The sequence below is a fragment of the Pogonomyrmex barbatus genome, unplaced genomic scaffold (assembly GCF_055798465.1).
Source record: "Pogonomyrmex barbatus isolate J1 unplaced genomic scaffold, ASM5579846v1 scaffold2, whole genome shotgun sequence".
NCBI lineage: Eukaryota > Metazoa > Arthropoda > Insecta > Hymenoptera > Formicidae > Pogonomyrmex > Pogonomyrmex barbatus.
The window spans coordinates 356,375-372,525 of record NW_028297116.1 but is presented as its reverse complement, the minus strand read 5'-3'; the positions used below and the strand labels follow the sequence as shown (position 1 = coordinate 372,525).

Here is a 16,151-nt window from a genome sequence, read left to right as displayed (position 1 = left end):
TAAAAATATAATAAAAGAAAAAGAAAAAAAATAGATTAGGGAAAACATAATGGGAAACATATTCTAAGATGTTTTCTATAATAAAAGAATAACAAGAATTCAAAAACGCAAGAATCAATACGAGCTAGGAATTCACATTTAAGAGATGTTTATAAAATTTTACAGATAGGATGAAAGCAATTTAAAAATAAATTTTACAATAACAAATATATTTAGCAAGCTGTGTAAAGAGGAGAAAGAAATTTTTATGTATTCAAATTTAATATTAAAGAAACTTAAAGAGAAATTTTAAAATTTGTAACATTACCTATACTATTAAAAAATAATTAGTAACAAATAAAAAATTATATTTTTGATTGGAATTTTAGAGCTTCATAACATTATGTTCTGGTGCGGTATCTATCGCACTTCCCTTAGTATATCCCACGATATTTATACATTTAATAATTTTTATCTAATGAAATACAAAATAAAAAACATCTTACACGTAATTACAATATAAGGCAGTGCAATTAAGAGATAAACGCATTAAAACATTCAATATACAGTATTCAACATTTACACATGTGAAATTTGCTTCTTATAGATGCTGCTTGATAGGCAGAACTGGACAACTTACAATTTTTATTGTACAACTTATGATAATAAATGTTTCATTAAGAAGATAAAAGTGGCAAACAAAAAAGTAAACATTTATGTATACTATATGCAATATACTGCAGTATATATATATATATATATATATATATAATATAAACAAATATATTTATATATTTCTTAAATAATACTTTGTTGACTTTGTTTTTACTTTGGTTTTTTTATTTAATTATTTTCACTTGGAAAATCTATTTTCACTTGAGAAAAAAATCTATTATCCGATTGGAGAATCATTTCGATCGGCCCATCTGACCCTTCGTGTTTCGAAGTTTCCTCTGTGAATCCCGTAAAGATGCGCTGCCAATATATCAGCTCTGTCCTCTTCGGCTTCTACGGCCATCCTCCTATAGCGACCAACCGCTAAAATGCAGCCGACAGTGAGTAAAATCTGGATTATTAGCCAAACAATCAGAAGCCCCAAAGCCAGAGCGGGATCCATACAGAAGAGACCGTCTGAAAAAAAAGACAAAATTCGTACAATTCTAGTAATTTTATTATAAATATACATACTCAACTTATTATACTATTATACTATTATACTATATACTATATACTAAATATACATAAGCAAAATGCTAGCAGTATGTCAACTAGCAGACTCGATTAGAACATATCAATAGTCAATCAGGCGTCCACATTCAACTTAGATTCTGCTGGCAAGACCTACAGAACAGGGCAGCAGATTTGGCGGCAGAATCAAAGCAGCAGAAATCGAAAAGCTGCAGTATGTTCTATTTAAATACATTGGAACGACAAATGCTCAAATCTTTGCCATCAGTTTGTCATACTCTGATTATCAAATTCTATTGTATTTCTGCTAGCAAGCTGCTTACAGAGTTGGCAATAGACACTGCGCAAAATCTTTTGTAGATTTAGCTATCTGGGATAGGATTTAGAGATGCAGATTGAATCATTAGAACTGTGAAGTTTCCGACGCTTGATGGATGTAGCGATACTGATGTTAAACTCACTTCCATCGGTGATCAAAAGCGTATCAGGATTTTCTCTGGATAAATGATCGGCCGTTATCATTGGGCTTTGAACGACGATAGATAGCTGTAATGATAATTCTGCAGGTGTGAGGTTTCTGAAAATTTCTGTTACCTCGGCGACGACTGGCTGCTCGATCGATCGTCTCCTTCTGCCATACGAGATCTGTCCTCCTCTACATGTGGCCTTCAAAAAAAATCATAAGTATTAATTAATATTTAATTTTATCATCAATAATAATAGCTACAATTTCTACAAAGATGCTAAATTAATTTATATTTAAAAACTTATATTAATATTTTTTGTGAGATGTAATTGTTAAACAATTAAAATTTTATCATAATATCTATTTTATATTAATAATTATATTTTATTATAATATTATTCCTGTAATATAATTATGACTCATTAAATATATTAAAAAGAATAGCCTTACTTACCGGTTCACATTCTTCAACACAAAACCGAACGATGACATTAAACCGAACAATTTGACTATCAGGAAATTTGAAGGCAGTAAACGTTGAGATCAAAGAACGGTTATCTATCGGATCCTTTAACAGTGCAGGAAAGGTTGCCGGATCCGTTGGACATCCAACTTCGTCGAGAAGAAGATATGAAGATTCCCCAGATGCGCTACTAGCTACAAGGTGTCCAGCTGCGATATCGTAAGTTCCTGTCAAACCGAAGAATTATATCACTTTTTTTTTGGTCGAAATAAAACTTTACACAGTTAAAATTGAATTAAAAATATTTTACATTGTGAGCATCTTTTAATTAAAACATCATTAATTAACATTCTTTACATTACTTTAACACTTTAGTATTTTAATACGTTTTAACACGCTTTAATATCCTTATTAATAAACGTTCTAATTAAAATTCAAAAAATTCAATAATAAAGAATAATACCAGAACAAAACTGGAAAAATTCTAAATATAAAAACGTTACGAAAAGAATATTCACCGTTTACGGGATGAATTTCAATTCTTAGTGTTAGCTTCTGTCCCAATTGGGTAACGACCGCATCTGTATTGTCTTCGTTGAGAATTCTCATTGTTACTACTGGCACTTCGGTCGATGTATTCACTACAATTGATCCAACCGGTGGTACGCCTGCACTAAAAAAAGCAACCAGAGCCGGAATATCGGGGACACTTATCACAGAATTAAGACAAAAAATCAAATTACCGAAAACGAATATCATTCGTTAAAAAAGGTTTCAAACAATTCTATACGAAGAAAAGCCTATACTTACTTTGGATCTATAAAAGTGAATTTCGATTGAACGGTCACATTCCTCGGTTCCGGAAGATTGCTATCGTCTAAGGAGCATCCGACTCTCACCGACTGATCTCCCAATCGTTGAATGATTGGATTATACTGTATCACAATGATGGCCCAAACCAATATGTGCGTCCTGCAAAAATAAGAGATGGTGAATTTTAATTTAAGATTAGTGATTAATTTACTCAGCAAAATTCTTTTTCTTTTTTTTTTTTCTTTTATTTCATTTGCCGATAATTCGAGGCTGAACGAGTTAATCAGATGATTTCAGGATTAAGTACCGGTTGTCTTTGTCAATGGAGAACGCAGGGGTGAGACCGCATGGGATCTCTTGTTTATCGATTTGTTCCTTCTTTGGTAGCAATAATTTCAATGTTGTAACGTTATTTCCAATTCCATTAACGCCACAAGTGTCTCCGTGTCCACTCACGTACATCCGTCCTATAAAGGGCTCCATGGTGGTTAGTGTGATTGTCATGGTTGATTCGCCGCATTCCACTTTCACTAAAGCGAAACAAGGTACCTCAGTACGTGGAAAATAACAAAACAAATGAACAATAAAAAATTTGTAAAATTATTCGCAAACGTACGATTTAGGCAGGGCTCTTGCTCTTTGTAGACTACGTTAGGTCTGACAACCAGCGAACTAGTTCCAAGAGCGATTGTGTCGTCGGAGTGCAAGAGACAGAGCGGTTTTTTTTCCGAATAGTCGACGGTATAAGCCCTGCATATGAAACCATCCTCGCTGCGGTCACATCTTTCCTCACACTAAAAGAATCATGATCGAATAGCAGAACTGATTCTGCGAAAACGACAGGAAACCCTAATAGAAATTATTTGCTGAAATTTTCCCTGAATTGAATCAATTTCATTATTATTCAATAAATATACGCAATTTTCGCAATTTATGTAGTAAATTTTACATAATATTTTTAAAAATCTCAACTACTATTCTTTCCTTATTTCAAAGTATTATATTAAATTTCATAAAGACAAATATGGCAGTACACTATAAAATCGATGAAAAATAAAATGAAAGTTATAGTTATTTAAAATGAAAAATTACTGAATATGTTTCAAAATGGATCATAATTTTTCTTATAAAATTTAATGTAATATTGTGAAATATAAGAAAAGTGAATGTATATACTGTTAATTTTTGAAAAGTAATAAAAAATGTTGAAATGATAACGAAATGGTAGTAATGGTGGTAATGATAATAATAATGGTTGAAAAGATAATGGAATCAATTAAGAAAGAATTTCAACACAAAATTTTCCATCGGGAAATACAAGAAATACCTGTTTCACGTCCAGTCCCGATAACGCCACATCTGAGTATGGCAATGATACGTTCCGAAATTCCGCGTAGGAACAATAGCTCTTCTTGACTGTACGAAGAATGGTGGAATAATTAAATTTAATTTAAATACAACACGATCTTGCGATTTATAGAAAGACAGATCGGTTTATCGACTTACATGTGTTGTGGCACTGATCTTGTAAATATTCATCCCGATACATCGACGATCTGTAAGCTTGCGGCCTGGTACCCCTTTCGAGCATCGATAGCGAACATGTACCAATGGTATCGTCAAGTGTTAAAGGCTCACCCGTACGGTATTGGGCGGATGCACATTCGTCTCCTGAAATTATTCAAATTGTTCATACACACTTCGTTGACATTTCTTGACATTTGCGACTCGTTTAAAGTGTAAATTTCTTAGCATTGTTGCATGCTAAGTATTCTGCGGAATACATACTCGCTTGCAAACATTTCTCATAACATTCGCTTCTTTTTAATGCTTGATGAAACCAGCCGGACTGCCCCTCTTTCAAAATTGCTCCTAACGTTCTCTCTATTTGCCATAATCTCTGCTGTTTGCAGCTCGGTGGGACTGAAAATGTAAAAGTAAAGAATTTGAATAAATGCGTTTCCAGAAAAGAATATTGCTCCCAAAAATGTTTTTCTCCGAGAGTGAGAAATTACAAACATTTTTAAGGCTTTTTCTTTCTTTTTCTCAAATAACTGCAATTTTAAACGTAACAACATGTTAACGATCTTAATTTTCATGCTGATCTCAATTTTATGCTGTCACTAACACATGCTCCCTAACGTTATTTAATTTATAATCTATATAAAAATAAGAAAAAATTAATTAAAATTATTTAGCTGAAATAAAAAGTAATAATTTAATAATATTTCAAATATCAGACAGAAAGAGAGAGGGAAAGAGAGGGGGAGAGAGAGAGAGAGAGAGAGAGAGAGAGAGAGAGAGAGAGAGAAAGAGAAAATAATTTTACCTTTAATACAGATTTTATGAAAAAGCGTGGCGTTTGTTTCCGGAATAAGTTCCTCACTTTTTACTTGCACACTATAACAGATGCTCCTCGCAAAATCGACCACAAAAGCTGTGCAATTCAGACTTTTACATCTATAATAAACAAATCAAACAGTCTACATATTTTTGCGCATTTTGGCAATAATTACATTTAAGATATATAACAATCACACTTCTTGTAAAAAAATTGTAATTAATATTTCTTATTGTAAATATACTGAACCAACGTGCTGTTAATTTTTTCGCATGTAACAAGTATTAACATAATATGTTAATCTATCACAAAACAAGTACGTATGAAAAGTATCTATGTGCATACTTAAAGATTGCAATTAAAGATACATTTACATAGTTCTTGGAATAAGCAATTTAGTTGGCATATGATTAAATTTATAGGAAGGAAAAAAATATCTCAATTGATGAATCACCTATTAAAGCAAGATGCGATGATACCGTTGTTACCTATGGCACCGTTTCTATACAATACAGTCTCTACAGCGTTTGCTGGTTTGGCTCCAGCAATTTTTTCCCATCCCATATCTTGATTCTGACAACTCTGAGACGAACCTGAAGGGCATAGATAAACGCTTTGTAAATGTACGAGCTGCAGTTAAACAGCCTTATTGAGTCATACCTATAAAATATCGCGAACCTCGCGCTAGCGCTGATGCTAGATAAAGAGAACACAACTGCATTTGCAATTCATGAATGCACGATTGTCTAAACATATTTTGCGACTGAAAGTTAATATATCACAAAGCAAAAGAAAAAAAGACCTTTTTATCAAAATAAAATAATGAGTAAAAGTAATTAAATCGAATAGTACATTAACTTTCGTTTGGTAGACAGACGAAATCAATTAAGGTGTAATAAATACTTTAACTTTTTCGAAAAATGTTAAGTCTGATTAAAAAAAAAAAAAAAAACGTATTTTCTTAGCGAGAACAATCTATTATTTTTTTTTATTCTACGTTTTATTTTTTAACTATAACTTATTATTGAATATTATTGAAACTAATATTATCAAACTAATATTTGTGGCAATGCATTATTTTTCACAGCGCGTGTATACAATGTTGATTTTTTTACCTGTGTTTGCCGAAACAATGCAGCAAGCAAAAATCATACCGGCGAAACGTAATGTTGTCATCTTGTATCTTTGCATTGCAAAGACGGCGAGGAGGGGGGAGAGGCAAGATTAAATTGCGAGAAATCGTTTTTCAGGAACTTCCTAAATTGCTCTATCTCCTGAACGACATCTCCTGCTTCTAATCACGCCACTGTTGTGTACCTAATGCAAATGTCGTTACATAATCACGTGCTACCATCACGTGTAAAAAGCTGAAATTGGTACGCGTAACATCAGGTCGAGTAAGCTTGCCGTCGAGTCGGAAAAGCGGTCAAACGCAATCATCCGCGTTAGCGGACTTCTTTAACTTCTCCCTCTTAACTTCAAGGTTTTAAAGAGATAATGTTTCTTATAAATAAGTTTTTAAAGTGTCGTTTTTACCTCACGTTTTTCGCTATCTCTCATCACGACGTAAGCGCACGACATAATTTGCACGATAACAGTTTATAATACAATTTATTTTGTTGAATGTAAATTTCAACGAAGAAGAAATAAATTTAGAAAGTAAATATCGCTATGAATTGCTTACCATCTATCGTCACAAAAATTTATTCTATCAGAAATGGTAGAAATATCCGCGTTTATATTGTACAATAATTTTTTTTCTTTTTATAATTATAATTCAACGTTCTCTTGAGAAGAGAACATCTTTTCATTTATAAAGATTGAAAAACTTGATACGGATCATATTATTAAATGCCTTTGTTAAGTAGTCATACATCATTAATGCAATCAAGCGTGTAACGCAACTATTATATTGATGACGGTTTATACTTAAAATAATGATGAAGGATAACGGAAAATAGTTAAAAGCAGGGAAGTAGTTGAGCTATTTTTGCATTCATACGTAATTCAGCTGATAAGTTTAAAACGCAAGTGAAAAAGATTCTTCAAGAGTCTATATCTCGCAATTTTATTTTTATTTAAAAAATAAAATTTATAGAATATTATGAGATATAAATTTTGTATATAAACAAAGTACATACAAAATCCATAATTTGCATCGATTATTTCAAGTATTTCTGTAATAATGTAACATTACATTCTATAAAAATTCCACGAAGAAAAGTTTACAAAATTTACTTTAAATGAAAAACAGTATTCAAGAACCGAATTGTAAAAATATTAGGATACAAGAAACAAGTATATGGACATTCTAAGATTCAATCTTTGAACGAAAGGATCAAACTCGCGATCTTCTTCTCTTCGAGATTTATCTCTTTTAAGAGTAGCGAGATCGAGTCTCCTGCTCTTCGCACTTTGACAGCGTTTACTCGCGCGCTTTTACGCTTTACGCAAACATCTATGCGTCTTAAGCTTTACCTAGCGATCATTCGACCATCGTACTTAACTGAAACGTACATCGCCGATCGGCTTAAAGATTGGTGCACCTCCTCCGCGGCTTCAGCTTCATGCGCTTCTCATCGAGCTGCGCTCGCGATTCACTCTCGATGGACATCCGTCCTTTCGTTTTACCGGCGGAGAGTGAGATCGATGCCGGAATGTATGCCGGCTTATACCGTGCGACTGCGAAGCGGACACGTAACGAAATGAAAAGCAATCGGCGTGTGTCGTACCTCGGCGGCGGATACGACGAGGAAGAGCAGAGGGGCATTCCATCCGCCTCTGTACCTGTGTGATCGGAACGATCGGATGCGGCTGGGTAAATACCGGCACCGTCCACCCATTCACCAGCATTGTCGTTAAAAAAAAAAAAACGAGAGAGAGAGAGAGAGAGAGAGAGAGAGAGAGAGCGAGAGAGAGAGAAAAAAAAAGAACGATGGCGAGGTCGGCAAACGATTATCTGGGATGTTCCGCGCCGTCCAAGTGTGCGATGTTCGCTCAGCGTTGACATAAATTCGGCCTTCGTTGCGACGTTATCGCTGCAAACTTACTCATACTCGAAGCAAAAGACGAGTTTACTATCGACTTCTGACATTACGTTTAAAGATGTAATATTAAATTGCTCTGGATCTGAGAAACTTGCGAGAAGTTATAAATATAACTCCAGATGCCAGGTTCGAATCAATTTTCATAAAATCTACGTTTAGGAAAGAGGATGATTATGATTATGAAAAAAAGATTTATTATTCCAATTGAAGAAATATACGATCTAGAGACTCAAAGCCGGACTTTGTCCGTATTGTTGCAATATTAACAGTTTCCCATGGTAGCCAGAATTGAACGAACATCGGAAGCCTATATCGATGGCAAGCATCAAAAGCTGCGTCCTTCGTTTTATGTAACTACCTGGCATCGTTTACGCTCGTTAGTCAGTGGCACATACATCGATACAATAAGACAGTAGATTTAACAGCATTTCAAAAAATAAGAGACTTCCATAAACGTAACAACGATATGATATAATGAAACATTGTACATATACATTGCTTTCACGAAATTTCGTTATCCGATAATAACACATTCCAATAGGCATATTTCTTTTTAAAGAAAAATAGATTAACGGCTATTACAAAATAGCTCGAATTATTTGGGATATCTCGAAATTCTAAATTGTAATAATTTTAATGTAATTTTAACGAATTATCTAAGAGAAACTGTATTGCAGAAAAAAAAGAAAAAAATTATTGAGTTTGCACAACGTAATTGCATATGGTGTAAAGAAAGAAAATTAAATATTAAATTAATATGTGAAAAATTATATATATTTGATATTGCAAAATAATCATCGATTGATTTTAATTACTTTATTTTTACAATGAATAGTTGTTTACAAGCAAATAAATTCTAAATTAAAAACAGAATTATTAGTATTTTATAAAATAAAATATTATATACAAAATAAAAAATATTTTTATTTCATTGTCATTTCTAAATAAATTCTTTGCTCTTATTGAAGGCATTTTACTTTCATTCTTATCATCCGTTACGTTAGTACTCTTATTACTAAACATAAGAGAAATCTTGTTGATTTTGTCAGTTTAAAAGTACATCAACCTGCGGGTATGATGGTCTTACGTAAATAACGCATTTCTCATAATAAATTGCAAACTGAGTGTAATAAACATTATCCGATATTACATTTTGCGGACTCATGACATTAAAGCTATGAAGAAATAGAGATGTAACTTTCTCTCTATAACTTTTCTCCAAGATATCCAAGTCGTTTCAATAAATGCAAAAAAAAATAAAGTTTATATTTTTCTTATTTAGATATTATCTTAATTACTATTATAATATCATATATTATATATACTTCTATATTAATAAAAAATAATTTTTATTTTGTCTCAAAAATTATTTTTTTAATAGGCAATTTTTTATTGCATTCTTCTTTTAATTTTCTTAACTCTATTTTTTATTTCGTGATTATTTTATTTTGTTAACTCTTGTTAAATTTTTTAAAATAATTCCTTAAATGTCTTTTTAGAATTTTTAAATGCCCAATGATTCTAAATTATACGATACAATTGCTCTTTCGGTATCACAGCCTGCATAATACAATTTGGATCTGAATGGTACGTTCAACAATAAATGCAATTGATTCGATGTCAATTTGATGTAAATCGATCTCATCGTTTTCCAATGAGCAACGACGATGCCATTGATATAAATGAAAGTCGTTTTCTCATTACAAATAGAATGTTCTCATTACAAATAAAATGGCATGTAGAATTTTAAACGAGTAAATAATAACAAATTGCATTTAAATGCAAATATATCTTTATTATTCAAATAAAAGTGTGTGCAAATATTGCGTTAAAGCAAAAGTCTTTTTACAAGTTGGAGCATAATTGAAACATATTTTTTAAATTGTTTACAAACTTTTTATTAAACCAAATATGTGCCGTTTGATCAATAATCTTCTGCCATTTTTCGGATAGAGCCATTATTCCATCGGTGTAGAACTTTTGTGATTTCTTGGTAAAAAAAAAAACCGAGATAAATGATTTTCGCAGCTTTCTTTTGAAGTCAAGTTTATTCCATTAAGAGAGTTCTGCAAAGACCGAAACAAATGGTAATCGGACGGTGTAAAATCAGGATTATACGATGGATGCATCAAAATTTTCCAGCCAAGCTCTCTCAATTTTTGTCGAATCATCAAAGATGTGTGTGGCCTAGTGTTGTCATGATGGTGTTGTCATGATGGAAGACAACACCTTTTCCATTGATCAATTCTGGCCGCTTTTCCTGAATAGATTGCTCCAATCGCATTAATTGTTGACAGTAGAGATCAGAATCAATCGTTTTGCCTGGCGGCAAGAGTTCATAATAAACGACTCCTTTCTAGTCCCACCAGACATACAGCATCAATGGGCTTTGCGATTGTTTGTGGTGCCTCATCTCGTTTCGACATCGATTTTTTTCGAACATTATTATCATATGTTATCTACTTTTCATCGCCCGTTATCAATCTTTTCAGAAAAGGCTCAATTTCGTTTCGTTTCAGCAGCGATTCGCAAATGGAAATTCGATCCATTAAATTTTTTACCATCAAATCATGTGACACCCAAACATCGAGCTTCTTTATGTATCCAGCCTTGCGCAAGTGCCCCAAAACAGTTTTATGATCAATGTTTAGCTCCTCAGCTATGTCATAGCTGCTCACATAACGATTTTCTTCAATTTTTTGGAAGATTTCATCGACATTTTCCACAATAGGCCGACCAGAACGATGTGCATCTTTGACATCGAAATTTCCATCTCGAAATCGACGAAACCAATTCGCTGCTGTTTGTCTAGTTGGAGCATCCTCTCCATAAATACGACAAATTTTTTTCTGCAGCTTGCGCAGCATTCTTCCCTTTTTTATAATAAAAAAGTAAAATGTGTCGGAAATGTTCCTGATTTTCACTCATTTTCAAATTTAATTGAATGCGTTGGTATCGTTTAAATCTATGATCAATCTATTTCAAAGCCGGCGACACATGGTGCTTTTTTGGCTATTGGGTTGCTCACGTGCTCCTGTGCTGGCTATTTTGCTGGTTAACTGTGCTGGAAATTGTATAGCCTGCTGGCTACGCTGTTGATTGGTCTACTGGATTTTTTTATGATAAATCCGGTGCTATTTTTCTTGCGTGATCTTGTGTTGGCTCATTTTGAAAACCAATCAAGAGCAGTTTTAGATCATGTAATCAAAATATTCTCTTCGAATATCAGATATTTTATCATTCCTCTGTTTGCTACAATTTGTCAAAATGAAAATAAATATGACAAAAGGAAAACAATAAATAAATAAAGATGTCAAGTGTCTTCTATAAAATTCTAGCTACTCAGCCAGCACGAAAACATCACGACAGCAAGCATACAAATTCAGCAAGAAATCTAGTAGTCAAAAGAGCACCGTGTGCCGCCGGCTTAACCTAATAATGCTTAACCTAATAATTTCTGTTAGAGTTTAGATGTTTCTCCAATATCTTTTTAATTTTTAATGAATAACAAAGATGAAATGATCTAAGAATGTTGTTAGTGTCAGAAAGAACACATTTATTACACATTTATTACACATTTATTACACATTTATTACAGTTAGAATATCCGTCCGCCTTTTGAAAATTTTGACAAAAAAAAAAAATAAAAAAGAAAACTAACTGCGAGCATCTGCGGGGAGAGAGAGCAAATCCTTATCGATATCTGCCTATATTGCATTTGCCTATATTTTCTTCAAGTAAAAAAAATAAAATTTATAATTTATAAAACCCAATATTTTTCCCATTCAAAATTAGGAATATGAAAACATTTTAAGCTTTAAAATATCCAAAAAAAAAACAATTTATTAACGTAAAAAATTATTGTTTATGTGATAACAGAATTGATAAAAATATCCTCTGAAAACTCTTGATGCGCTCATGAAACTAACAAATTTTTAATAATGAGACTTCAATTATCCCCGGAAACAACATTTTTATCGCGCGCAGCACGGTCATTCCCGCGAATGACGATTTAATCTAACCTAACCTAACTCATTTTCGTGTGACGTCAATCGGAGCAACGCCAGTTCCCTAGGCACAAAAATTGTATCCGACTTTTGCAATATGTCCACGTAGGATCCGATACGATTTTTTCGTCCCGGAAGGAAAAACCGATACAATGACTTCGTAGCTTTGAGGTGAATATTTTTGTTGATTATTATAATGATCGTAATAGTCTTATGACATTTTGAGCTATTGCAATATCGAGATAATTTCTTCCCAAGCTTCAACCTTCTCGACTACTTCTCACTTTCTCTGTTCCTTACGTCGAAACGAATGATCGTAACCACGAGGTTTACTGAGTTTATATATCTTCGTTAGCATGACAGGTTTTCATTTTGAATGTTAAAATTGAACTTATTATTGAATTTAAATTATCGGATTGTAAGCGATTTTTCCATCCTTTTTTAAATTTTCTACAGTATTTTCATTACTTTTCTTATCTCAGATATAGTTATGAAGAAATTATCGGATTTTGGGAATATTTCTATTATCGTTCCTAGATATAACATTCTTATATTTTAGAGCTTTTGATAATTGACTAATGTGACCATGGCCAGTCCACGGACACGACGAGTGCTAAGTGAATTGAAGCCTAGGGATGAGAACAATGTAAGTTTAATTGAAAATAGAATATAAAGTATATACACATGTATGTATATGCGCGCGCGCGCGTGTATGTGTGTGTGTGTGTGTGTGTGTGTGTGTGTGTGTGTGTGTGTGTGTGTGTGTGAATATTATATATATATATATATATATATATATATATACATATATACATACATATACATACACTAGAAAAATGAAAAATCAAATAGTTTCTTGTAATTGATTTTAAATATGCTGCATATTTTATAGAAATGTTTCGAATGTGGCAGTCACAATCCACAATGGGTATCTGTAACATATGGCATTTGGATATGTCTGGAATGCTCTGGCAAGCATCGTGGTTTAGGTGTGCACTTGTCGTTTGTCCGCTCTGTCTCTATGGATAAGTGGAAAGACATAGAACTGGAGAAGATGAAAGTCGGTGGCAATAGGAATGCCCGAGAATTCTTTGACAGTCAACCTGATTGGGATGAATCTATGTCCATCTCGCAGCGTTACAATACAAAAGCGGCGGCATTGTATAGAGATAAAGTAAGAAAATTTATATCCTATTACTTTTATATAAAAATCTGTATTTTGATGGGCTCAAAAATTTTATCAAAATTAATCCTGAAAATATCTGAGTGTTTAAAAACACTCGTAACATTGTAAATATAGGACCGTTTAAAGATTTTTATAATTATTAGGATCATTAAAAGTTGTTTTAATCTGTTTAATTATATATTTTCTTTGTCTAGATTGCTACGCTAGCAAGAGGAGAGCCTTGGAGTCCAAGTAGTTCGATAGCAAAAGATTTCCAGCCTTCAACATTCGTTAAAAGCAGACAAGAATACTCATATCAAAATGATTCATCCTCATCTTATCAAAATATGGACTCAAATAGTATGAAGATACAGACAGAATCTTTTTTCGCAAAGAAACAGACTGAAAATGCCAATCGTCCAGAGTAAGTTTACATTCATGTTTCTGTTTTCTATATTTGTATACAGTTACTATATATGTATATAGTTTTGAATCTTTAGTATATTGCAATTTATTAATCAGTTGTATAGATTTTATAAAATTTATATTAATATATTGTTTGAATATAGATGATCAATATAACAAATCTAATTTATATATTTACATTAGAATATGTGATAAACATAATATATATGTATAATATATAATGTATTATAAAAATATTAAACAAAGGGTGTGTGTAAATGAGTTTAAATGTTGAAAGAATTTGCGTGCATTTATTAACAATGAATATCACAAAAATATATTTTTGTAAGAATTAAAACATACTTTAAACATACTTTAAAAGATAATCGAAATATTTATAACCATCATCTTTTTTTAGTAATATCCCTCCTAATCAAGGTGGTAAATATGGTGGCTTTGGTTATCAAATGGATCCACCACCCAAAAGTTCATCCCAAGAACTGTTCGATACTGCAGTTTCTTCGTTAGCAACTGTACAATTTATTATGTACACTAAATTTATTCTGCAATTAACAAATTAATTATCTATTATTTTTCATTATTGCAGGGTTGGTCAATATTCTCTTCCTCGGCATCGAAAATAGCAAGCAAAGCTACCGAGAATGCTATCAAAATCGGAGGACTTGCAACACAAAAGGCAAGTGCTCTAATTCTGAAAAAGAATTTTGAATATAATAATAAATTAATAAAAAATTAAAAATTTATTTCTTCTTTTACAAAATATTTAAGAATTACAACTTGTTATTTTGTCTAATTTTCCTTATTTATCTTTGATTATTAAAATTATGCTTAAATTTTTATTAATATTCCTTGTATTAACTCATTATAATTCTATTAATTTTTTAAAATGTTACAGTTTTATTTTATTTTTCTTTTTCATTCACATTATTAGGTTCGTGATGGCACATTATTAGAGGATGTAGGAACTCAGGTCAATCATTTGGTTACAAAGGTATAAATTCTGTTGTTTATTTTTTTTAACGACATTTCAGTTCTCATTGGATTAAATGATAGATTAAGAAATGACTGTTATAAGTTAATCATAAGTGAATGCTAAAAAATAAATTAAAGAAAAGTAATACACAGGTTGGAGATATAACAAGACGAGGAGGATGGGGTGACATTGCTGGGACCAATTCAGCTGAACAACAAAGACAATATGATTCCACAGACCGATATCAATGTTCTAACATGTATCAGAATAGCGATTCGATACAATCAAATCGCTCCAATGAGAAATCGTCTCTTGTAAGAAGCTCTAGTTCAAAGTACGTTTTTTTTAAATTTTTAATATGTATAAAAATTTTGTATTAGATAAGTTTTATTAAGCTCTTGCGCTAGTAAATTAAAATTGCAAAAAATTATTCTTTAATTGTTCCTTATTTCAGAAGCAACATTTCTGCTGGAGATTCCTCCAATACCTCGAACTGCGATTGGGATTGGGGCAACGACACGAAACAAACAAGCAAGACAGTAATCTCGAAAAAACAGCCGAAAGCAGAGAAGAAGGAAGAGTCATTGATAAATTTCGAAACGGACAATAAAGCACAACAGGATTGGAACTCAAAAGCGGAAGATGATGCTTGGGAAATATTAAATAATTGACTCTGATATCATACTAGCGCAAATTAAGGAATGAGGACGGTATATGTTAATCTTAAAAAATATTAAAGAGAATTAAAGAGAGAATGGATATATGCTCTTACAAGAGATGTATTTCTTACAAAGTATCCCATTTTCCTTGTAAAATAGGGTATAATTTTTAATAATGTAATACGATAAGTTAAATTGCAATTATTAACGTATTAATCGTTCAGTATAAAAAAATTATCCATTTCTTCAATAATGTAGTCTTTTCTGTGGAATTTGAAAATATTCACACTTCAAGTCTCAAGAAAATTAAAGAATTCGATATTGTAAAGTGTATTTAAAATTAACGTAATCCTTAGATCTAGGACGAGTTATTTTTTATTGTTTTCGTATCCAGCGTTATTTCTGAAAGATAATCAATAATTTTGATGAGTTCAAAAATTTTATCAAAATTAATCCTGAAAATATCTGAATGTTTAAAAACACTCATAACATTGTAAATGTAGGACCGTTTAAAGATTTTTATATTTATTAGGATCATTAAAAGTTGTTTATACGGATTTAAAGATACTTATATTATTTTTACGTCATCATTGTATTGACCGGCATACAGTTGTACATGCGTTG

At 32.0% G+C, this 16,151-nt stretch overlaps 3 protein-coding genes across 6 annotated transcripts; 1 reads left to right on the top strand and 2 right to left on the bottom strand.

The window, feature by feature from the left end:
- Nucleotides 1-192: 192 nt before the first annotated feature.
- Nucleotides 193-8,031, bottom strand: LOC105425967 (uncharacterized). Of its 3 annotated transcripts, none has more exons than XM_011637000.3 (14): nt 7,758-8,031; nt 6,366-6,567; nt 5,705-5,843; nt 5,239-5,369; nt 4,698-4,832; nt 4,416-4,580; nt 4,237-4,325; nt 3,526-3,703; nt 3,217-3,439; nt 2,907-3,068; nt 2,615-2,769; nt 2,088-2,323; nt 1,629-1,833; nt 193-1,110 (listed from the first exon to the last, which is right to left on the bottom strand). In XM_011637000.3, exons 2-14 carry the CDS (start codon nt 6,439-6,441, stop codon nt 872-874), a joined length of 2,133 nt encoding a protein of 710 aa, XP_011635302.2. In that variant the 5' UTR covers nt 6,442-6,567; nt 7,758-8,031; the 3' UTR covers nt 193-871. The 3 variants fall into 3 exon arrangements, with proteins under 3 accessions (XP_011635302.2, XP_011635301.2, XP_088932397.1); XM_011636999.3 differs by having other exon boundaries at nt 7,768-8,031; XM_089076271.1 differs by having other exon boundaries at nt 921-1,110; nt 1,762-1,833; nt 7,768-8,030.
- A 2,436-nt stretch (nt 8,032-10,467) lies between these two features.
- Nucleotides 10,468-11,164, bottom strand: LOC148936552 (histone-lysine N-methyltransferase SETMAR-like). Its single transcript, XM_089075996.1, has 2 exons — nt 10,859-11,164; nt 10,468-10,653 (listed from the first exon to the last, which is right to left on the bottom strand). The coding sequence occupies exons 1-2, from the start codon at nt 11,162-11,164 to the stop codon at nt 10,468-10,470; spliced, it is 492 nt and encodes a 163-aa protein (XP_088932122.1).
- A 1,151-nt stretch (nt 11,165-12,315) lies between these two features.
- ArfGAP1 (ADP-ribosylation factor GTPase-activating protein 1) lies at nt 12,316-15,642 on the top strand. 2 transcript variants are annotated; one of them, XM_011637002.3, is made up of 9 exons: nt 12,316-12,475; nt 12,864-12,950; nt 13,197-13,478; nt 13,685-13,893; nt 14,293-14,407; nt 14,482-14,571; nt 14,827-14,886; nt 15,021-15,202; nt 15,323-15,642. In XM_011637002.3, the coding sequence occupies exons 2-9, from the start codon at nt 12,891-12,893 to the stop codon at nt 15,537-15,539; spliced, it is 1,215 nt and encodes a 404-aa protein (XP_011635304.2). In that variant the 5' UTR covers nt 12,316-12,475; nt 12,864-12,890; the 3' UTR covers nt 15,540-15,642. The 2 variants fall into 2 exon arrangements, with proteins under 2 accessions (XP_011635304.2, XP_011635305.2); XM_011637003.3 differs by lacking the exon at nt 14,827-14,886.
- The last annotated feature ends 509 nt before the right edge of the window (nt 15,643-16,151 follow it).